Source organism: Leuciscus leuciscus (assembly GCF_965113295.1).
Source record: "Leuciscus leuciscus genome assembly, chromosome: 13".
NCBI classification, from domain to species: Eukaryota; Metazoa; Chordata; class Actinopteri; order Cypriniformes; family Leuciscidae; genus Leuciscus; species Leuciscus leuciscus.
Window position 1 is genome coordinate 23,110,530 of NC_138737.1, and position 24,405 is coordinate 23,134,934.

The 24,405-nt window shown below is 46.5% G+C and overlaps 1 protein-coding gene across 1 annotated transcript in view; it reads left to right on the forward strand.

The window, feature by feature from the left end:
* LOC309512857 (multiple epidermal growth factor-like domains protein 9) overlaps positions 1–24,405 on the forward strand; it is a 67,946-nt gene that overhangs the window by 28,048 nt on the left and 15,493 nt on the right. Inside the window, exon 4 of the mRNA XM_082188578.1 lies at positions 6,108–6,377. Within this exon, the coding sequence (XP_082044704.1) occupies positions 6,108–6,377 (270 nt within the window). The remainder of the gene's footprint in view (positions 1–6,107; positions 6,378–24,405) is intronic.

The following is a 24,405-nucleotide window of genomic DNA, read 5'->3' on the forward strand; positions in this document are numbered from 1 at the left end:
AAGTGTACTGGAAATTTCCCTGGAACTGCTAAATTAGTATCTGCTCTTTTATTTTGAGGCTTTTAAAAATGGAAAAAAATCTACATGAGACAATGTTTTTATGTGGAAAAAAGGTGTGACGTTTAGTAGCAATTAGACTTAATGACCCCATGAAGTTGTATGGACCCCCGGGGGGCACAAGGGGGGTGATATGGGGGTCCATGGAGAAAGTTCAGAGAATAATAGTACACAATGTAAATAAAGTCATGTAATAAATAATTTCATAATTTAAATACATTTTTAATAAAATAATACATAAATATAATATTTATAATAAATAAATAACTTAAGACAACAATATAAAATGATACAAAATAATAAAACAAGATAAAATGCTTCATTTGACATTACTATGGTTTAATTTGCTTTCTAAAAACAGGTTGTAAAAATGAGATTAATTATCATTTGTTCTATAGTTTTATATGTCTTCAGGTTTATACATCTAAAAGTACTCTATGGTGATTAGAAAGTAAAATATAGATAGATAGATAGATAGATAGATAGTAGACAGACAGACAGATAGATGACATATATATAGATAGGTAGATAGATAGGTAGATAGATAGGTAGATAGGTAGATAGGTAGATAGATAGGTAGGTAGATAGGTAGATAGATAGGTAGATAGATAGATAGGCAGATAGATAGATAGATAGATGGCAGATAGATAGATAGATAGATGGCAGATAGATAGATAGGCAGATAGATAGATAGATGGCAGATAGATAGGCAGATAGATAGATAGATGGCAGACAGACATACAGATAGATAGATAGATGGCAGACAGACATATAGATAGATAGATGGCAGATAGATAGATAGATAGATGGCAGATAGATAGATAGATAGATAGATGGCAGATAGATAGATGGCAGACAGACATACAGATAGATAGATAGATGGCAGACAGACATACAGATAGATAGAAGACAGACATACAGATAGATAGACAGACAGACAGCAAAGGGAGAACTCAAATGCAAAGGGAAAAAGATATTTATTACAAAAGAAACACTAAACACAAAACAAAACCCACGAGGGGGAAAACATAACTAAATACAAAACAACAACTTCAAAAACGAACATACCAAAAGGGGTCACGGGAGAACAGGAGACGTGTACAAGACAACGATCCGACACAGACTGCAAACACAAAGGAACTTATAAAAGGGACAAATCAGGCAGGTGATGAGGAACAACAGGTGGGGCAAATTAAACCAATAATGAGATAACAAGGAGGGTGGGGTCAAAACAGTGACAGGAACACAAACACCACATGTGCTACACGAGACAAGACAGGAATGTGACATTACCCCCTCCTTAAGGAGCGGCTACCAGACGCTCCACTAGGGACGGGAGGGACAGACCAGGACGGGAGGGACAGACCAGGGCGGGACGGGAGGGACAGACCAGGGCGGGACGGGAGGGACAGGAAAGACAGACCAGGGTGGGACAGGAAAAATGGACAGTTCGGGAGGCCAGGGCGGAGCTGAGAGTCCATCGGGCGGCCAGGGCGGAGCAGACTCTCCCTCGGGCGGCCAGGGCGGAGACATTCCCTCGGGCGGCCAGGGCGGAGACCTTCTTTCAATTCCCTCGGGCGGCCAGGGCGGAGCAGAGAGTCCATCGGGCGGCCAGGGCGGAGCAGACTCTCCCTCGGGCGGCCAGGGCGGAGACCTTCCCTCGGGCGGCCAGGGCGGAGACCTTCCCTCGGGCGGCCAGGGCGGAGACCTTCCCTCGGGCGGCCAGGGCGGAGACCTTCCCTCGGGCGGCCAGGGCGGAGACCTTCCCTCGGGCGGCCAGGGCGGAGACCTTCCCTCGGGCGGCCAGGGCGGAGACCTTCCCTCGGGCGGCCAGGGCGGAGACCTTCCCTCGGGCGGCCAGGGCGGAGACCTTCCCTCGGGCGGCCAGGGCGGAGACCTTCCCTCGGGCGGCCAGGGCGGAGACCTTCCCTCGGGCGGCCAGGGCGGAGACCTTCCCTCGGGCGGCCAGGGCGGAGACCCTCCCTCGGGCGGCCAGGGAACAGGCACCGGCTCAGGAACAGACACCACCGGCTCGGGCACTGGAACTGGCACCACCGGCTCGGGCACTGGAACTGGCACCACCGGCTCGGGCACTGGAACTGGCACCACCGGCTCGGGCACTGGAACTGGCACCACCGGCTCGGGCACTGGAACTGGCACCACCGGCTCGGGCACTGGAACTGGCACCACCGGCTCGGGCACTGGAACTCCCACCACCGGCTCGGGCACTGGAACTGGCACCACCGGCTCGGGCACTGGAACTGGCTCGGGCACTGGAACTGGCACCACCGGCTCAGGCACTGGAACAGACACCACCGGCTCGGGCACTGGAACTGGCACCACCGGCTCGGGAACTGGCACCACCGGTTCGGGAACAGACACCACCGGTCCAAGTGTGTGCATAGCCCACACACACCACATGGCTGTGGCCATAATGGCCAGTGTCGCGGTCACTGAGGGCTCAGGAACAGACGGCTCCGGCTCCGAAACAGACACAGGCTCAGGAACTGGAACAGACACAGACACAGGCACTGGCTCCGGCTCCGGCTCAGGAACTGGAACAGACACAGACACAGGCACTGGCTCCGGCTCAGGAACTGGAACAGACACAGACACAGACACAGACACAGGCACTGGCTCCGGCTCCGGCTCAGGAACTGGAACAGGCTCCGGCTCCGGCTCCGGCTCAGGAACTGGAACAGGCTCCGGCTCCGGCTCCGGCTCAGGAACAGACACTGGCTCCGGCTCAGGAACAGACACTGGCTCCGGCTCAGGAACAGACACTGGCTCCGGCTCAGGAACAGACACTGGCTCCGGCTCAGGAACAGACACTGGCTCCGGCTCAGGAACAGACACTGGCTCCGGCTCAGGAACAGACACTGGCTCCGGCTCAGGAACAGACACTGGCTCCGGCTCAGGAACAGACACTGGCTCCGGCTCAGGAACAGACACTGGCTCCGGCTCAGGAACAGACACTGGCTCCGGCTCAGGAACAGACACTGAAGGTTTGAAGGGCGTCTCCAGGATCCGAGCTAAACGCTCTAAATAGCCGATCAGTGCCCCCCCGGCCATGAGAATGGGCATCTCCCGATCTGTCTCCGACTGGGCAGATGTGGCTTGAACCATCTCTGGCTGGGCAGATGTGACCTGATCAGTCTCTGACTGGGCAGACGGAACGTGAACAGTCTCGGGTTGGGCCACTAGACTCGGGACCACCGGAACAGGGACCACCGGAACAGGGACCAACGGACTCAGGATCGCTGGAACAGGGACCACCGGAACAGGGACCACCGACATAGCCACGGAGGGGTTCTTTCCTCTCCTCCTCCGTTTCGGAACCACCGGAACTGGGACCACCGGAACTGGGTCGAGGAGGGGCCAGAGTGGAGAGTGGTCTTGAAATTCCTCTCGCCCACCTCCTCTACTGCGGCCTCCACGGGTCCCCTCAAAACTTTGCCTCCTCTCCCGCTCGGTGGCTGGGGAAGAGACCCTTTGCTGAGTCCTTGACATGGTCGGATTGTTCTGTCACGTTAATTACAGAAAACAAAGGGAGAACTCAAATGCAAAGGGAAAAAGATATTTATTACAAAAGAAACACTAAACACAAAACAAAACCCACGAGGGGGAAAACATAACTAAATACAAAACAACAACTTCAAAAACGAACATACCAAAAGGGGTCACGGGAGAACAGGAGACGTGTACAAGACAACGATCCGACACAGACTGCAAACACAAAGGAACTTATAAAAGGGACAAATCAGGCAGGTGATGAGGAACAACAGGTGGGGCAAATTAAACCAATAATGAGATAACAAGGAGGGTGGGGTCAAAACAGTGACAGGAACACAAACACCACATGTGCTACACGAGACAAGACAGGCATGTGACAACATATAGATAGACAGACAGACAGACAGACAGACAAATGACAAAAAAAATTGGGCAAAACGTGTGTGTGCTCGCGCATTTCTATACTAGTTAGTTTCCCTGGTGATGTTAAAGGTGGTAAACCCTCATGTGTTGGCATCATGAAGCTGGCACAGGCACGGCCGAGGAGTTCTCATCGCAGGGATGGGAGGAGTGCCGAAACCAATTGCTCTGCCTTCTGGCCACTTCCGTCTGTCACTGCCCGGCAGTGTGTCTGTCTCTCTGATTTGCTCATACCAGACTTGTGCCTGTCACAGGGAGATGTGGTTCAGGGAGGGGGTTGTCCTGGCAACAGCGGCCAGTAAGAAAGTGGGGTCATCATGACTATTGAAACTGCAGAGAAGCTTGCATTACTGCATGTGTGTGTGGAAGATTTTACATTTATTCTGAACATCGTTTTATATATATGAAACCTGGTAGTGGGCAGTTGTAGGTCAGACTGAGTGTGAGTGTCAGGCAGGTCCGAATATTAATCCAGTGCAATCATTCACATCATGCTAAGTGTGTTTTTCTTTCCTATCATACATATTTCAGAGCCGACAACAGCTATGTTGTGTGTTTGTGTGTGTGTGTGTGTGTGTGTGTGTGTGTGTGTGTGTGTGTGTGTACCTACTTAACTATATTTTGGGGACAAATATGTACCCAGAAGTGACCAAAACCTGACAAATTCTCCAAAAACCTCCCTTTAGGGACGTCCTCATTTGCAAATCTGGTATAACAATAAAGTAATAATTAAAGTTTTTTTTTAAAAATATAAAAATGCAGAAAGTTTTGTGTGATGGGTAGGTTTAGGGGTAGGGTTAGTGTAAGGGGATAGAATATACAGTTTGTACAGTATAAAAACCATTACATCTATGTCCACATTTAGATAGCTAAGTAAGTGTGTGTGTGTGTGTGTGTGTGTGTGTGTGTGTGTGTGTCTGTGTGTCTGTGTGTGTGTGTGTGAGTGTGACATGGCAGTTTTTGGACATGGTACTGTGGTAATACACAGTACCATGGCACTTTGACTGCAGAGAACCATGCAAAAACCATGAATATGGTAATAATGAAATACCATTGTAAACATCTGAGTACCATAGTGTTACTATCTGATACATCACTGTACTATGGTACCATCATAGTACGTTTTGCGACCCTCACAACAAATAATAATAATAATACTTTTTTTTTTTTTTTTAAGGGGTAAGAACCAAAACATGTCACTGTTACAAACTTTTTTTTTTCCTGACTGATGTTCATGTTAAAAAAAATTCAATTGAAAGTAAATGAAAATATATTCTTGATTACTGCTTCATTTTTATGTTATTCTGCATGTTTTATGTTATCACTGCACTGTAGAATATGTCAGGCTTGAAATTTGGTGCTTTGGCGACACCTTGTTGTTGGAGTTGGAACTACAAGTGTCCCCATAAAGTATTTTACACTCAAGTTATGCTTAAAATTGTCTGAATTTCAATGCATGAATAGTAAAACAATCAAATCAAGATGCTAGAGTTTTTCAGAGATGCAGACTCATATATATATATATATATATATATATACACACACACACACACACACACACACACACACACACACACACACACTGTATATACATTTCATCAACAATAACAAATACAACAAAAATTATTTAATTATAACAGTACTGTTGACAAAAATATGTTAAAAAAAAAATACAGCAAGATTAACAATAGACTAATAATAGTTACAGTTACTGCTGACACATCGTTGACAATTTTTTTTGTCAGATTGAAATACATTGATGCATAAATACATAAATGAATATGACATGGCAAAATGTAAAATAAAAAGATAAATAACATGACTAAATCAAAACAAACAAAAATCTCTGGAGGTATAAAGTCAGATGCCTTCCCTTCAACTTCACACAGGTGTCTTATAAAATATGGTTTGATATGGCAGTGACAGGAGGAAGTGGCCAGAAGACATTTATACCTTTTTAAGTGTGGCACAACTGTCCAAATACCTTTGAGGCCTTCTGTACATCAGAATGAGTCCAACATTAGGATGGGAACACTAAATCTTTGTAATGCTCCATAAAATAAGATACAAATGCCTTATTTAATCTCATAGTCATGTGTGTTCAATCTCATTTACAGATTCCAGTGGACGACCCGTATGTGACGAATGTAAGCCTGGCTTCTCTGGCCCGACATGCGACGTGTGCGCAGACGGTTTATTTAAATCGGCAGGCGTGTGCGTGTCCTGCGACTGTAATGGGAACGCAGACCCTCGCTCCATGCCACAAATATGCCACCCTGAGACTGGCCACTGCCACCGCTGCATCAACCACACAACAGGAGCTCACTGTGAGATCTGCACACGTGGATACACGGGGGACGCCCGCTATCACAACTGCACCCTGAGAGGTACGACTAGTGTCTAAGCATTGTGGGAACACAGTTACAAACACGTCCTGATGGGGTTACTCTCCTTTGCAGTTTTTCTGAATTGCTAAAACACCAAATTCCATTCTCTGAACCAAATTCTCAATAGCTTAAACCATTTTGTCGAATAAATCACAATTTTCTGCAAAACCTTAAACAAGTTCAGGCAGTTAGACACTGTTTGCAAATCTCATGCACAATTTTTTATTTATTTTTGCAAAACTCGAAACATTTTCACTCATTAAAACATATTTCGCACTGTGACACATTTGAGTCACAAAACACTAAACAAAAGAGGAAAAAGTAAAACACAACTACAACACAGTTGTTTTTCCCTTTGCCACCAGAGACGACATTGTCTGTGATGTGAACAAAGTCCTCCGGCCAGGCCCAACATGAAGACTTGAGACTGAGCCAGAATCATTCTCTCTCACTGACCTTGATTTTGCAGTTGCACAACTCTTCTGAGTGTAATGTAACATGCTTTTCATTTAGTGTTTCTTTTTCTTTTCTTTTTTTCAGTTTTTCACATTTCTTGAAACCTTCACCCATTTTCTCACAACATTAAACACAAATCCAAATTTTTTAACTAAACTCACAAAACCATTGACTCTTCTGGCAAAGTCAAACAATCGCTTCAAAACCATTTCACTCAAAATCAAACAATGCTTTCAGATCATACACACATAAGTCAATAAAATAAGCACTACAGATCATTCATTAGACACTACATCAAAAAAATTGAGAATACAGCATTCAGAATGTTACAGAAAAACATTATATTGTATACAGTAAAACAAATTTTTGCAATTACAAAGAAATTAGTAAAACTGAGTAAGGTGAAAATATTGTACTGAATGCACTGAAAATATATTATTGAACTGATTATTGAATTGTAGGCCTTTTGAATGTCTGTATATTCAGCACTTGCATACTGTAAAAAGCCAAAACTCTAAATGAAAAGCATATTACGGTACACTCAAATACTGTAAGTTATGCAACTGCAAAATCAATGGTCAACAGGTCAATGAGAGATTTGTTCTGCTTCAGCATCATGTCTTCCTATTGGCTCTGGCCTGAGGACTTTGTCCACATCACAGGGAATGTTGTCTCTTGCACAATGAAGGGGAAAACCCCTCTGGTCTGACGCATTCCAGCCTTGACAACACTGTCCAGCTCCTCAACACATACTCTTCCTCCTCTCCCTCTTGGATTGTTTCCATCTATTGTTGATTTCATCATTCACTGCACGTGTGCACTCTGAGCTGGCTCATATTTCATACAGTTGGTTTGGTCACATCATTAGACAATGCACGATGAAGGGGAAAACCTAGGGTGACCAGATGAGACCCTACTATGATATTAGACTACATAGCCTATAATAAAAGATAATGAATTTCAAACCTGAACCAAACATATTTTTATTCAAAGATCAACAGTCTGTCATTAGTCTTTAGTCTGCCACAAAAACAACAACATTAAAATCATGAACTCAAATGTCATTGTGAAAAAAAAAAAGAAAAAAAAAAAGACTGTTGTAACATTGCGTAAATCAGACATTTCAGGCTATAGCCTAACGCTAATATGCCTTATGCCAAAATTATTATTACGACTAAATTGACGGTCATTAAATAAGGAAACGTACTCGGTTACTAAACGTAACCTCGGTTCTCTCTAGAAAAGGGAACGAGTATTGCGTAAGTTGCTTACGCTACGGGAAAGTCTTCTTTCTTCGAGATCTGAAGCCAAAAATTATCCTTAATTTTGTATTCATTGTCAACGCAGTGCGGCAGCCGGCAGACCATGGCAGGCTGTATAAGCGTGCTCATTGGCTGCCAGGCGGCAACTGCTTAAGCCTATCAGTGAGCCTTGTGTGACCTCACATCCAATGAGGGCGCTTCGCGCCCTCCACACCCCTCTAACCGTCAGGATGGGTGTGGCCAGTGTGTATATAAGCAGGGCTCACAGGCTGAAAAATCTGGTTTTCGTAGTCTGAAGCGCAAAAGCTCGTGGCGCATCACGGCAGGTTACGCAATACTCGTTCCCTCTTCTAGAGAGAACCGAGGTTACGTTTAGTAACCGAGTACGTTCTCTTACGAGAGGTTCTCTCGTATTGCGTAAGTTGCTTACGCTACGGGAACCCCTTGTCAACGCCGTGCACGCCGAGCATACAGCGCATGAATCCCAGGGAGACCGGGGAAAAACATAACGCTGAAAACAGGTGGCCGGTAGGGAAACGGGCCAACACATGTACAAAGCACTTCACTTCGTGAATAGATAGAGCGGCACAGCCGGTCTATTCATATCCATGTAAATAGTGCGGCCGGCGGTGCGGGCCCACACAATACATAAGCACAAGTAAGGGAAATAAATAGAGCAGAACACAGTCTATTTATGGGGAGAATAATCCCCAGCGCGGCAGAGTGCAAGAGGGGCGGCCAGCAGTGCGGGCCAGCACCGGTACACAGCGCGCAATGGGAAATAAGGGACAGAACGGCACAGCCGGTCTGAACACCAAATACTCCTTCCCTTGGTGCCATACCAGAAATATAACCAGTATGTGAGCGTAGTCTGCGCATAAGCGACTGGGCAGAGCATACAGCCCACTTATACTGATAACAGTTTAGCCTGCAAGGCAGGAACTTCCAGGTTATAAAACCTCACGAATGTCGATGGGGAGGCCCAGCCCGCCGCCATACAAATATCGTGAATAGAAATTCCGCTGGACCAGGCCCACGAAGAGGCCATGCCTCTGGTGGAGTGGGCTCTGATACCCAAAGGACACTGCAGGTGTTTGGAGGCGTAAGCTGCTGCAATCGCGTCCACTATCCACCTGGACAGGCTCTGTTTCGAGGCGGCGAGACCCTTGGTGCGCCCGCCAAAAGAAACAAAGAGCTGCTCGGAACGCCTGAAAGCGGCGGAGCGCGTGATGTAAACTCTCAGCGCCCTAACAGGGCATAGGAGGTTATCACTGTCCCCGTTATCGGATGCTGGCAGAGCCGAAAGGGAGATGATTTGTGCCCTAAAGGGGGTTCCAATCGCTTTGGGGATGTAACCGTGTCTCGGTCTGAGGATGACTTTCGAGTCATTCGGTCCGAACTCAAGACATTCAGGGCTAACAGATAGCGCGTGCAGATCCCCCACGCGTTTTACTGAAGACAGAGCTATCAGAAAAACGGTTTTGAGCGAAAGATACTTAGAATCCACGGATTCAAGTGGTTCAAAGGGAAAAGCCTTCAGGGCCTCCAGGACCAAGGACAGATCCCAAATAGGAACCGAGGGGGGCCGCGGGGGATTCATCCGTCTGGCTCCTCTGAGGAAACGGATAATAAGCTCGTTCCTTCCTATTGCGCGGCCGAGCGTCGTCTGAGCAAACGCTGCAATAGCCGCCACATATACTTTGAGCGTGGAAGGGGACCTGCCCTTATCCAACAGCTCCTGTAGGAAGGAGAGCACCCGCGGGACCCCACATGTTTGTGGATCCAAGCTCTTAGTAGCGCACCATTTAGAGAACACAGACCATTTGGAGACATAGAGCCGCCTCGTAGAGGGAGCTCTAGACTGCGTGATCGTGTTCACGACCCCCTCTGGCAGGTCAACGTGTATCCGTTGATCACCCATGCATGCAGAGACCATCGCTCCGGATTGGGGATGCCAGATCGATCCCCCGGCTTGAGAGAAGAGATCCTTTCTCAGCGGGATCGGCCATGGGGGTGAGTGCGACAGCCTCACTAGCTCTGGGTACCAGATTTGGTTCTCCCAGCGCGGAGCTATAAGAAGCACTGGGTGGTGCGTTTCCCTGATCCTCGCTATGACCTGTGGTAACAGGGAGATCGGAGGGAAAGCGTAAAGCGGGAGGCTGGGCCAGGCTTGGGACAGCGCGTCCTCGCTTTTCGAGAAGAATATCGGGCAGTGAGCGTTGTCTTTCGACGCAAAGAGGTCGACTTCCGCTCTGCCGAATAGGCGCCAGAGGAACTGGACTGTCTGAGGGTGCAGGGACCATTCTCCCGGGGGAATGATGTCTCTGGACAGTCTGTCTGGGCCGACATTCAGGTGGCCCAGCACGTGCGCGGCTCTCAGCGAGCGCAACGAGCGGTGAGCCCACACGAGAAGGCGTTCTGTCAGTTTGCACAGGTTCCTGGACCTGACACCGCCTTGTCGGTTCACATAGGACACCACGGACATGTTGTCCGAGCGGACTAGCACGTGGTGATCCTGTATAAATGGGAGAAAGCGCTTGAGCGCGTTCTCGACCGCTATCATCTCCAAACAATTTATGTGGAGGCATTTCTCCTGGTCTGACCACAGGCCAAAGACCGGTTTGCCCTCGAAAAGAGCGCCCCAACCTGAGGTGGAAGCGTCTGTCGAGATAACTTTGCGGTGTGAGATGGCTCCCATTGTCACTCCCCGCTGGTACCAGTCGGCCGCTAACCAGGGCTTCAGTGCTGAAACGCAGCTCTGAGTCACTCTGATTCGAATGCCGCCGGAAGCCCAGGCTCTGTGAGGCACTCGGGCATTCAGCCAGCGTTGTAGCGGGCGCATACGCAATAGACCCAGCTGAAGCACTGCTGCAGCTGAAGCCATACAACCCAGCATCCTCTGAAATGTCTTGAGAGGTGCGGTGCTGCCCGGCTGGAAGGACGCGGCCAGGCGTCGAATGCAGCGCGCGCGCTGTGGTGACAGGCGGGCCGTCATTGCCACAGTGTCCAGATTCAAACCCAGAAAAGAGGTTGATTGACTGGGCACTAATGAGCTCTTGGTCCAGTTGACCGTGAGCCCCAGGCTTTCCAGGTGGCTGAGAAGCACTGTTTTGTGGGCGATGAGTTCGGCCTCTGACTGTGCTAGAATCAACCAATCGTCCAGATAGTTCAAAATTCGCATACCCTGACCTCTCAGGGGAGCGAGAGCCGCGTCCATGCACTTCGTGAATGTACGGGGTGCCAAAGACAGGCCGAACGGCAGGACGGTGTATTGATATACCTGACCGTCGAAGGCGAATCTCAAGAAGTCCTGTGACGGGGTATTATCTGGATCTGAAAGTATGCGTCCTTTAGATCGAGAGAGATAAACCAGTCCCTCGGGCGAATTTGCGCGAGAATCTGCCTGGTTGTGAGCATTTTGAACGGTCTTCTCATAAGAGCTTTGTTCAAATATCTCAGATCCAAAATCGGTCTGAGAGCTCCATCCTTCTTGGGAACGAGGAAATATCGGCTGTAAAAGCCCGACTCGCTCATAGAAGGGGGAAACCGGTTCTATAACCCCTTTGCACAGAAGTGTGGCTATTTCTGCTCGAAGTAGATGTGCTACTTCCCCATTCACTCTCGTCTCGGTACGTGCTTGAAAGCGCGGGGGGCGGCGAGCGAACTGCAGAGTATAGCCTAGTTTTACTGTGCTTAGCACCCATTCTGATGCGCCTGGAAGAGCTTCCCACGCTCTTGCGTGTGCAGCCAGGGGCAGAATGGCCTCCGGGCTCTGATCGCCGCGCATTGCGGGCTCGAGAGCTCGAAACGGAGGGGTGGGCGCAGCGCGCGCGCTCTCGGTGCTTAGACACGGCGGATCGCACACAGCGATAGCTGGCCGTTTTACACACAGTGTCCCGGTGGCTTTGGACGGGGAACATATAGTGTGAGGCGCGACGCGCAAAGGCGGCGTCGGGGGCGAAATTTTCGTTAGTATGTGTGAGCGCAAGGGAGCGGGCACAACACTTGCATTTAGAACATGACCGGTCGTGAGGGGCCGTGTAACAGAGCGGGCAGTGAGTAGGTGTGGGCACTGTGATGTGGACACGTGACCTACTTTTATCACTCGAGCGGCTCGTGCCCGCTTTATGAGAGTGGGCTCTGTGATAGACACGGGATTTATAGTGCTTGTGTGCAGGGGTGAACACAGAGACGTGGGCACATTCACTGCATTTAAAACACATGCGGCGCGAGCCGTGTAACCAGACATAACGCCCTCTCGAGATTTCTCTGGGTCGCCGTGAGAACGATGGTTGCGCGCAGGCGAGCGGGTAGATATACCGGTTCGTTGGCTGCGAGGTAAACATCTGCAGTAGCCGTGGCAACGGGGACTGACAGAGCGTGAAGCTTTGACGGTGGTCCAGCCGCAGCGGGACTTAACCGTCTTTTCTTCCCTCGTGTATAGACGCTCATAAATAATCGAGCACCATGTGGTGCGAGAGGCGAGTTCGCTTTCTGTATGTAAGAAAAGCTGGCCGCGAGCTCGGAGAAGCGAACAGAAAAAACATTTATCTGCCGCGAGAGCTGGGCTCGAACTCGGGTTTCTGGCGTTATAGCCTATGATTCTGCCACTGGGCTACAGGGGAGAACACATGAACTTTTGGTTAGCGCGAGCACATAACAGTACGACCTCATGTTTGTTTGCAGTCGTGCGTGTATTAAAAACAGGCTCGTTTACTGCAGTAGTAATATTTCCAGCCGCCTGAACTTAGAGGGGACTGAGAAATGTTTGAGAATTGGCGGTTTTGTCCGGCCACAGCGGGACGAAAACACTCTCTCTCCTCTTTTCGCCGGTGAGTGAGGCGCGCGCGCTGAACGTTGCTCGTGACCGTCCGCTCTGTCATCCCTTGTGAACGGCGCAATCTGCGCGGCCCAACAAGGGGGAGTGCGGGTTCGCTTTCTGTATGTAAGAAAAACTGGCCGCGAGCTTGGAGAAGCGAACAGCATACATTTTTATCTGCCGCGAGAGCCGGGATCGAACCCGGGTCTTCTGGCGCAAAAGCCTAAGATTCTGCCACTGAGCCACAGGGGGAGAATACATTGGCTGTAGGTTAGAGCGAGCATATAACAGCGTCATGTCTTGTGACGGCGTTTGCTTGCAGGCGTGCGTGTATTTATAACAGGCTCGTATACTGCAATATGAACAATTCCAGTCGCCTGAGCTTAAGAGGGGACTGAGAAATGTGCGCGAGGACGAGTAGCTTTCTTGTAACGTAAAGAGAGCTCCAGGACCGTCCGTTACTGCCATCCCTTGTGAGCGGCGCAGTTTGCGCGGCTCGAACAGAGGGAGAGGAAGCTCGCTCCGAGACCGTCCACTTCTGCCATCCCTTGTGAGCGGCGCAGTAGCGCGGCTCGAACAGAGGGAGGATGTCTATCTCATTCGCCTCATCCCCTGACGCGGCGGCGGTTGAGCGGCCGGGAGGGGGGGCGGAGAGGGCGAGAGAGAAGCTCGAGGGAGAGGTTCCGGCGAGCTCCTCAGTCATATCAGTCTCCGGTGGTCTCCACGAGCGGCGCTTCTATTGCGCGGCCCGGCAGGGACAGGCGGAGCGACAGCTTGGTCGAAAACTTCAAGTCGAGCCCGCAGGGTCGACATTGAAAGTTCTTCGCACTCGGGGCAGCCGCCCGTAGAGAGTGCGGTGGCGGCGTGCTCGCGGCCCAGGCAGAGAGCGCAGAAGAGGTGGCGGTCTCCGTTGCTGAGCGGGGCGCGGCACGAGCCGCAGGAAAAAAACGAGGTGTTTTGACAAAAACGCCTCGTGCTCTTTTAGAACAGTGAGAGTTAGTGTGTGTCGCAGGGCGAGCACACACAGCAGTAATAAAAGGATATGTCGCCGGATAGCGTAGCAGGCACGGATGGCTGAAGGCGGCGAAGGCGGCCGGCTTCTTCAGGCGCTGTCCTAGGCTTGCTGGTCGCTGGTTTCAACGGCGGCGGCTCTCAAGATCCAGCGATGCGAAGAGCTTCGCTGAAGACAAGAAAATCAGATTTTTCAGCCTGTGAGCCCTGCTTATATACACACTGGCCACACCCATCCTGACGGTTAGAGGGGTGTGGAGGGCGCGAAGCGTGATGTGAGGTCACACAAGGCTCACTGATAGGCTTAAGCAGTTGCCGCCTGGCAGCCAATGAGCACGCTTATACAGCCTGCCATGGTCTGCCGGCTGCCGCACTGCGTTGACAATGAATACAAAATTAAGGATAATTTTTGGCTTCAGATCTCGAAGAAAGAAGACTTTCCCGTAGCGTAAGCAACTTACGCAATACGAGAGAACCTCTCGTAAGAGAACTAAATAATTGTGTAGATGATTTGCTTTGTGTAACCCGACATCAGACATTAGGCCGAAGTATTTTTTTGCACACAGTGCCGCGACAAATCAATCACTCCTTTACGACTGGCTGCCTGCACATTCACTGTACTCGCGGCTGTGGCAACTTGCGCTCGCTTATCAATGCATTTAAATTCGCACCTACGGTATCTTTGTAGAACTTCAAAAAAAGAAAAAAAGATGGACAACTCAACCTCCACGGACAGTTTTTAATGTTTTATCAGACAATAACTACTCAAGAATTTGCTTTAGTATAATTTTCGGGACAATTAGGGCCAGATTCGGGATTTGGGACAACAGCTTAGATTTCGGGACTGTCCCGAATTTTTCGGGACTTCTGGTCACCATGGGAAAACCCCTCTGGTCTGACACATCCAGCCTTGACAACACTGTCCAGCTCCTCAACACGTGCTCGTCCTCCTCTCCCTCTCAGGTTGTTTCCATCTATTGTTGATTTCATCATTCACTGCACGTGTGTCACGTGTGCACTCTGAGCTGGCTCATATTTCATACAGTTGGTTTGGTCACATCATTAGAAATAAGTGTGAAGAATTTTAAATTGTTGTGTGTAAACGATGACAACTTGTAGTTGTGTTTTACTTTTGCCTCTTGTGTTTAGTGTTTTGTGACACAAATGTATCACAGTGAAAAATGTGTTTAGAGTTTTGCACCCAAAAAAATGTGCATGAGATTTGAAAACAGTGTCTTACTGCCTGAACTTGTTTAAGGTTTTGCAAAAATGGTGATTTATTCTACAAATTGGTTTAGGCTGTTAGGGGTTAACAGTTTAGGACCCAAGGACCAGATGTTTGAAAGAAGATCCGGAGTTAGAATTATACAAAATTGAAGAAAAGTTTTAAAAGTCTGCAGTTACATCGCCGAAACGCTAGTTGGCGGGCCGGGTTTTAATGTTCCACTGTGTTTAGATTCCTCGCGGCTGTTTTGAGTTTAGGCTACTAAGCGACTGAAAGAGAGCGGATCATGTTGGAGTTGGAGCTTATCGAGGTGGAAAAACAGTTAATTTTAATGAAATTACTAAAACTTAAAGGCAGAAACGAGAGAAGGCGTCGGAGGAGATGGTACGTGCGACACGTGAACCTGTTGACGGTTGAACCGAATTTAAAAATTACGGGCGGTGCAGAACACGCCGGAAATGCGATGCTACAAGCCGACCAATCACAGATCTTGCGGTCCGCGTCGTCGCGACGTGTAGTTACATTTTTGAGGAGGTGCGCGCCAGGGTACGGCGAAGGGTACGACGTATGATACACGTCTATGCGTATGCTACGCCGTACCTATATAATAAATCACAGCGTGTTTCATGATAAAAAAACGTGACTTTAGTTTACAGTCCGGAAAATATGGTAGGTTATTATTTCACGGACCCCCTGGCACTTGAGAACTGCTGGTCTACACCAGTCTATTGTCTACACAGAAAAAATCCCTGTCTAGGCTCTTCCCCGGTACGGGTTGTGTCGAGCCATTAGTCTGGTTGTTTGATGAGAAAAAGATGAAATGTAGTAGTTGCAATTAACGCTTTAAGAATCCGTACAACTGCAGCAGCGGAGGACTCTTGCGGAACTGAGGAAGAACTGATAACGGAACAGTTTGATCTTCGGCTGACAAATCAGAGGAAAGGAGCGTTTCATTCCCGCCCACGTGTAGAAATTGAATATTCAAGCTGTTTATAATATTTTTTTATTTTTTTTATTAAAAAACGAAAAAGGAACTGTTTTCTCGTTTTTCTACTTTCATTATTAAATCAAAAAACGAATGAACACAAAGGGTACTCGGTACACGGACCCTTTTGATTCTGTGTTCTCCATTTTTTGATGTAGTGTCTAATGAATGATCTGTAGTGTTTATAAAATTGACTCGTGTGTATGATCTGAAAGCACTGTTTGATTTTGAGCACAGATTACATGGTTTTGGGGCAATTGTTTGATTGAGTCACAGGTGGTTCTCTGAATGTAGTTTGAAGATTTGGTTTTGTGTTTAAGGTTTTGAGAAAGTGGGTGATGGTTTCGAGAAATTTGTTTTAGCAATTCGGAAAAACTGTAAAAAAGAACAAGTTCACACAAACTCATTTGATGTCATAAACCTCGCAAATGTTGCCAATTCAAGTGATTCATTCTTAATCAAAAGTGGTAGCTTGCAAATATTGGTTCCAGGGTAAAAAGCATGCTCCCAGATTCCATGAAATTGCAGGTCAGCCAGCCAAACAGAATGAAGGATTGTAGCAGGTGCTTTGCAGTTTTATGAGCATTCAGGGTTCCCACGCGTCCTGGAAAACACATGGTAAATTAGAGAAAATGTCAAATTACTTGATAAATCTTGTTGTTGTCCTGGAAAATTATTTAAAAAAAGGTTTTTCTTTAGTCAAGAACAAAGAGTGTATGGCCCAAAACATTTAATGTACATAGCAGAAAGTGCTATGTTTAGGGATGCTGAGTTTTGATGCGTGTATAGATGCAAAGTCCTGGGGTTAGGGTCAGCTTCACTCGTTTTATTGTGGAAAGAAAAAAAGGGCTAGTCAAAAATCCATATGCCAGTGTGAGTTTAATCACCACAAAATACAAAATTACACAAAAATCTTGTTAGTTCCTATATCCTATGATGTTACACTTATTAAACCTATATCTTATGGTGTTACCGTAAACGTTTAAACACAAGTTTGATCCATAAATGACTGATAAGACGGTATGGAATTGTTTCTCCCTTATTTCCTTTGCCTGAACCTGTTCAAGTTCAATCTTCTGTCACAACAAGTGGGCGCAACCATTAAAGAAACGGAACAGAAATTATACATCAGAAAACATAGGAAGCAATACTGAAATATATATAAACACAGGAAATATCAGAATTGCCTCAAAGTTACAAAAGTTGATAGGGGGAGACCTTTTTTCTTCAGCACCTAAAACTACCTTTTTTTTTTTAGCTAACTTTTAGGCAAAGTACCCATATTTGTCTACTACAAATGGCAACAATTTAAATTTCTTCAAATATATCACAGACTTTGTGAGATGATCATGAATACAAGGTGGTCCTTTGTTACAACCTACCCCACTACTGGGGTAGGTTGTAACACATACTGGGGTAAGTTGTAACAGGTAGACAAAATGCACAAAAACTAAGGGTTTTTATTAACAACATTTTTATTTGAAATGAATGGCTGCAACAATCAAATATGTGTGAATATGGGGAGTGTATGTGCATATTTTGTGTGTGTGTGTGTGTGTGTGTGTGTGTGTGTATGTGTGTGTGTGTGTGTGTGTGAGAGTGAAAGCAAATTACATAAACACTTAACCTCATTCCACAGAATGAAATGCATTCTTTATCAGTCACAATGGTGACAAGAACAAACAAATGAAATGCATTTTAAGTCACACTGGTGACAAGAACAAACAAATGAAATGCATTTTTAATCAGAGTCACAATGGTGACAAATGTACTTGGTCAGGCCTGGAGTGCATGCCTGGTGGGCCCAAAAGCTTTAAAACACACTTGACCCACACTTCTTTGGACCTTGAATTTCCATATGGTTCCATGCAGACGACACAGAAATCTTCCTCTTCTGAAGAGGAGTTGTCAGCCTTCACCTTTTTCCCGGCAGGTTTTTTTACCTCCTTGGTTTTGCTTTTCTCACTCCCCAAGATTTTTTTTCTGATGTTTTTCCCTTTTTGATGCTCCTCCTCTTCCAATGCCAGCTTCACTGGTGTATCAGTGAGGATTTCTGAACGCCTCTTCTTCCTACCCCTACCCGTCTCTTTCCTTGGAGAGGAGCCGGGCAGCAGATGAGCTGGAGAGGGGCCGGGCGGCAGATGAGCTGGAGAGGGGCCGGGCGGCAGGTGAGCTGGAAAAGAGCCGGGCGGCAGATGAGCTGGAGAAGAGCCGGGCGGCAGGTGAGCTGGAAAAGAGCCGGGCGGCTGGTGAGCTAGAGAGGGGCCGGGCGGCAGGTGAGCTGGAAAAGAGCCGGGCGACAGGTGAGCTGGAGAAGAGCCGGGCGGCAGATGAGCTGGAGAGGGGCCGGGCGGCTGGTGAGCTGGAGAAGAGCCGGGCGGCAGGTGAGCTGGAGAAGAGCCGGGCGGCAGGTGAGCTGGAAAAGAGCCGGGCGGCTGGTGAGCTAGAGAGGGGCCGGGCGGCAGATGAGCTGGAGAGGGGCCGGGCGGCAGATGAGCTGGAGAGGGGCCGGGCAGCAGGTGAGCTGGAGAAGAGCCGGGCGGCAGATGAGCTGGAGAAGAGCCGGGCGGCAGGTGAGCTGGAGAAGAGCCGGGCGGCAGATGAGCTGGGGAGGGGCCGGGCGGCTGGTGAGCTGGAGAAGAGCCGGGCGGCAGATGAGCTGGAGAAGAGCTGGGCGGCAGGTGAGCTGGAGAGGGGCCGGGCGGCAGATGAGCTGGAGAGGGGCCGGGCGGCAGATGAGCTGGAGAGGGGCCGGGCGGCAGGTGAGCTGGAGAAGAGCCGGGCGGCAGCTGAGCTGGAGAAGAGCCGGGCGGCTGGTGAGCTGGAGAAGAGCCGGGCGGCTGGTGAGCTGGAGAGGGGCCGGGTGGCAGATGAGCTGGAGAGGGGCTGGGCGGCAGGTGAGCTGGAGAGGAGGTCTGTTGAAGAGCCCCAGATGGATCAGTACTATCTGTGACTTGAGAAGGTGCAAAGTCACAGTCCTGAAAAATGTTACAATTGTAAGGCCATATGCCTGTACACGTGAAGCCCGCCTGTATGTATTTCTGTGTTGTGGCTGTAGGCAGGGCGATCCTCACAATGCCTGGAATGTCGTAAATACTCATTGTTTTACCTGGATTCCCCCTCATCCAGTCATCGCTCGCCGAATTCACCATCCTTTTAAATGGACCAAACACACTACGATCAAGTGGTTGGAGTTTATGGCTGCAATGTGATGGGAATGTAAGTAGTACAATTCCATGGCGTTTGCAAAAATCCACAGCTCTCACAGAGATGTGGGAAGAGTGGTTATCAAGCAAGAGGAAAACTTTTCTTTCTGGACTGCCCTTTGTATGCTTCACAAAGTGAACGAGGAATGATAAGAAATCTTCTTCCTGCATCCAGCCTAAGACAGTGGCCCGCTCTGGACAAAATTATCTTTACAATTTTTACGAGGGAACACAAAGAATGGAGGAATGGTATTCCCCAGAGCTTGCACAGCATATGCAACTGAAACAAGTGTCCCGTCATGGCACCTACCTGGACAGTTGTCACGCCGGTTTCATCAACATTCCATATGTCACTGCCATCGAACCCGTTTTTATCAATCACCTCCCTCAGTCGACTGAAGAAGAGTTCCACATTAGCACGATTAAAACTGGTGGCTCTTGAAAGGCTAGTTGCCTGCGGACTCCTCACTGAAAGTCTGGGGTTCCGCTTCATAAACGAGCTAAACCAATCAGGCCCCGCCAAAACGAATATCTCTATTATTTTTTAATGTAGATGTAAAACATGTCCTGCTTACATACATGTCAGCTGGGTCTGGGAGAGGAATTTCAGAACTTGTCAAAAAACTATTATGGCCCTTAAATAGCATAATGACACCATTAGGGATAGCACCAAATACAGTGGCAAACTATATTATAGTGAGAGAGAAATTCTTGATAAGTAAATAAGTAACCATCCTGATTAAATAATTGGCTAACCTGATTGATCCCATTCTTAAACCAGTTTTCAAAAAATAAGGACTTATGTTTATAACAAATATTTTTTTTCCAAATGAAGTAATTGGTTGGAGAAAAATTGTGTTTGAAAATCATAGACCACGCTAATAGTGCTTGTTTGTGGAAATTAGAGAGAGCAACAGGGATCTTCTCAATGCTGAAGTTACACATTAATAGAAAATTTGAACCTCCCAACTGAGAAAAGACATATTTCGGTATAATATTCCAAATACTGAATGGATTTCTCAAGTAATTCCTCAACCAGTTGATTTTAAAAGTATTATTTAACGTTGCAAAATCAACAAAATTGAGACACCGTTACTGAAGCTGTTGGACAAAACTGATTTTTTAATATAATGCGTCTTATTTTTCCATACAAAATTACATAGTAGTTGATCAATCTTTTTACACATTACTCTATCTGTAACGTTGCTGAGGAAGACAGGCGAAGACGAGGATCTAAACGCAGGGTATTTTAATAAAGTAACAAGAAACAGGGAACACAGAACTCAAAGATCAAAGGAACAAAACCAGGGGAATCACAGAGCCAACCATTACACGTACAACAACTGACAAAGTAACAAGTGAAACACAAGGGCTATAAATACACAGGGACAAACAAGCTAAACAAGATAACAAGGGTGTGTGGCTAACTAGAAACACCTGGGAAGACTAATAAACAAGAAAAACTACAAAGGACTACACAACATGGCACAGAACAGGAAATAACAAGTCCACACAAGACAAGGGGAACACAAGACAGGAATCATGACACTATCAAGGTCTAATGAGATGGCTGCATATGTCAGACGTGAGATGCCTTCTGCCTTGGAGAGAAGAATCCTTCCTTTCAAAGATAAATCTCTCTGAAGCCACTGATTAAATCTTTTTTTAGCTTTCTCTATGATGGGCAAAAAGTTTAAATTACATCTAAGTTTTGAGTTTTAGGAGATTACTATTCCAAGTTAGGTTATTGTCTCTTTGACTTGGATATTACATATACTGGAAACAGAGAATTGTTTGATTGGCATTAATTCACATTTGAGCACATTTGAGATGAAGCCCAGAAGCATCGTAGAATGTTTTAATAGTATTAAGAGCCAAGGGAATCTGGTCTGAATTTTTTAGGAAAAGGGTAGTATCATCAGCCAATTGACTGATGATGATCTCCTTTCCCATGATACCGACTCCTTGCAAGGCACTATTCTTAATGTAATTGGCTAATAATTGAGTAGTCAATATAAACAAGTATGGCGAAATGGGGCAACCCTGACGTATTCCCCGCTGCAATTCGAATCTTGGAGAGGTACCGTGTTTAAGCTTAATGGAAGAATTCCCATTGACATATAAAGTTTTAACTGATTGATGCTCTAATGAACATGTTCCCAAAACCAAATTTTTCTAAAGTTTTGAATATAAAACCATGTTCAATAGAATCGAAGGCTTTATAAAAGTCCAGAAAAAGCATATAACTATCATCCCTCACTAACTCTGAATAGTCTAACAGGTCAAGAACCAGCCGGATATTGTTCGAAATGTGTCTGTTTTTTAGAAAGCCTGATTGCGTTTCATCTATTATGTCCTCTAAAATAGTTTTTAAACGTTTTGCAAAAATTGTAGCAATGATTTTTATAATCACAATTTAAAAGACTAATCAGACGCCAATCAATTAATAATAAGCCTTTTTTAGGCTTGGGGATAAGAGTTATTAAACTTTGTGTTAAGGTAGAGGGAAGAGATCCCACACTAAAGGCCCGTACACACCGGGACGAATATCGGCGCGCGTTATTCGCCAGCGTTTTTCAACGCGTTTTTTGTGTTCACACCCAAGCGTTTTTCGCTGACGATGAGCCGAGTGAACATGCAAATTCATTCCCTGACATTAGATGGTGCTTAATGTAAAACAGAAATACAATACCACTCCATAACAGTCTATACTCTGCAATACCACTCCATAACAGTTCTCTTTTAACAAGATTTTTGTAGTCGCTGTCGCGTTTGTCATATAGTTCTTTATTCCGACACCAACGAGACCAGCAGCTCTACATTCATCTTGCCTTGCATCTTCCTCGTCATTTCTTCCCGGCAGTGTCTGTCTATGGGCAGTGTAGACACTACTTGGCGTATATCTTCTTCGCTGTTACGTATGTGTGCTCGGCAAGACCGTTTTGTGTTTGAGCGCCCCCAAGTTGTGTTTTACTGTAACTTCAGAAGCTCCAGACACGTGAGCAAAAGCGGCAATCTCATTGGTCGGATAGTTTTTGACGCGGCGCGTCAAACCAAAAAAACGAACCCGAGGCGTTTAAAAAAAAATTACGCTTTTACGCGTGCCGTTTTTCGCGTCGGTGTGCACACTCACGCCCTTTGTTTAGTCACGAGGCGTTAAACGTCGGCGAATATCACGCGCGAAATTCGTCCCGGTGTGTACGGGCCTTAATACTTTCATAAATTACTTCTAATAAAAAAGGGGCCAAATCTTTGATAAAATTCTGAAGTGAGGTCATCTACACCTGGCGATTTATTAACCTTTAAGTTTTTGATAGATTCGAGGACCTCAACTAATGTGATGGGGCGATCACAAAAATCTTTATCAGGAGCACTAATACAATTAACGTTACCTACCGAGGCCATAAAGGATACAGTGCAAATTTCTTTTGGGTTTTCAGAGAGAGAGTTACCAATTTTGAGCTGATGAATGTTGTTTTTAGTCAGAGACTTTTCCAATCTAAGAAAGTAAGCTGAATTTTGTTCTCCTTCTTCAAGCCAGCGTCTTCTGGACCTTACAAAAGTACCTTCAGCTTTTAATTTATAAAGTTCGTCCAATTTGTGCTGATACTCACAGAGAGTATTATTTTCCTCGACAGATAAGCTATCAGGACATCTAGATGACAAGTATGTAATGGTGGAAATGATGTCCTACTCGGAAAAAAAGTCTAACTCGTTCATTGTAGCGACCAAAGCCGTTTCAAACAAATGGTGTTCGACACCAGAGTAACTCACTGAGCAAATTCAACTTGTGCTCTCGCGAGAACTCTGGATTACCAGGATAACAAAGTAGGCAGCCTTTTCTGCTTTCCGTGCCTCATCGACTAATGCCCCCAACTTCATTCTACTATCTCTGTCGGCCTTGCAAAGATCCTCTCTAAAACGCAGACCGTTTTCCCGTAGATAAGCGGAGTTTTTGGATGCCGCCCATACTGCTGCTCTGTGTATACGCGAAGAGAACTGGATGATTACACCACCGGGTAGAATAAATTTTCTTCACACCAACAGTGTCGATCACATCTGGAAGACGGTCAGCGTGTTCTGGCAATAATTTCGGACAAATTCCAACCACTTCTCTCCTTACACTTTTCTCATCAATGTTTTCTGACACGTGGTGTAATTTAAAATTCCAACGTCTGGAATACCGCTCCAATGATGCGTAACTCCAATGTGCCGATCCGATTGCTCTCTTTCAACAGTGACGACTCGACTTGGGAAACTTTGGTCATCACCTCATTCACCTCATCACACACGGAGTTCAGCTTTTCTCTCAATCCGGCAATGTGAGAAGTGTTGACCGCAACCATTGACTCCAGCCTATCAGATCGTGTGTTGATAAGCTCAGAAAGTTTAGTAATAATGTCGTCAGCGGATTCACCTCGCCCTTTCTTTGAGGGAGGCTTCACGGGAGTATTAGGGAGCGAAGGGAAATCTACTTCTGACATCACCGAAAATTCCATTTTCCTCACCAGGAACATAGTAATAATTTCTTCCTGAGAAATTCAGAATTCTTCCTTTTTTTATCAGTTGACATTTTTCTCAAATGTGAACAAACCGTAACGCCCGAGTAGCACTTGATTTAGTAGACTAAAATCAAGAAGTCCGTTTTATTGCTTAAAATCAACTTTGTCGATAGGCGCTATGTTTCAACACCTGTGTTCATCTTGCGCACCCCCCAGTCACAAGTACTTTAAAAAAAAATGTTATTGAACAGATATAACCGCAAATACATAGTTACAACTCAAAACAGAATTAACCAACAATAATATAATTATAAACAGTAGACGAAAAGCCAGTGAAAGCAAGTAAAATAAACAGACAAAAAATTTAAATAAATAATAATAAATTGAGCCAGGGGTAACATATAATTTAAAATAAATTCAAGAGAGAGAGAAACGCATTGAGTCCCTTTTTGTTTTCATTTAAAAAAAGCATAAATATTATACTTTGTGCACAATGCAACAGACTTTAAAGGGATACTCCACCAAAAAATTTAAATTCTGTCATCATATACTCACCCTCATG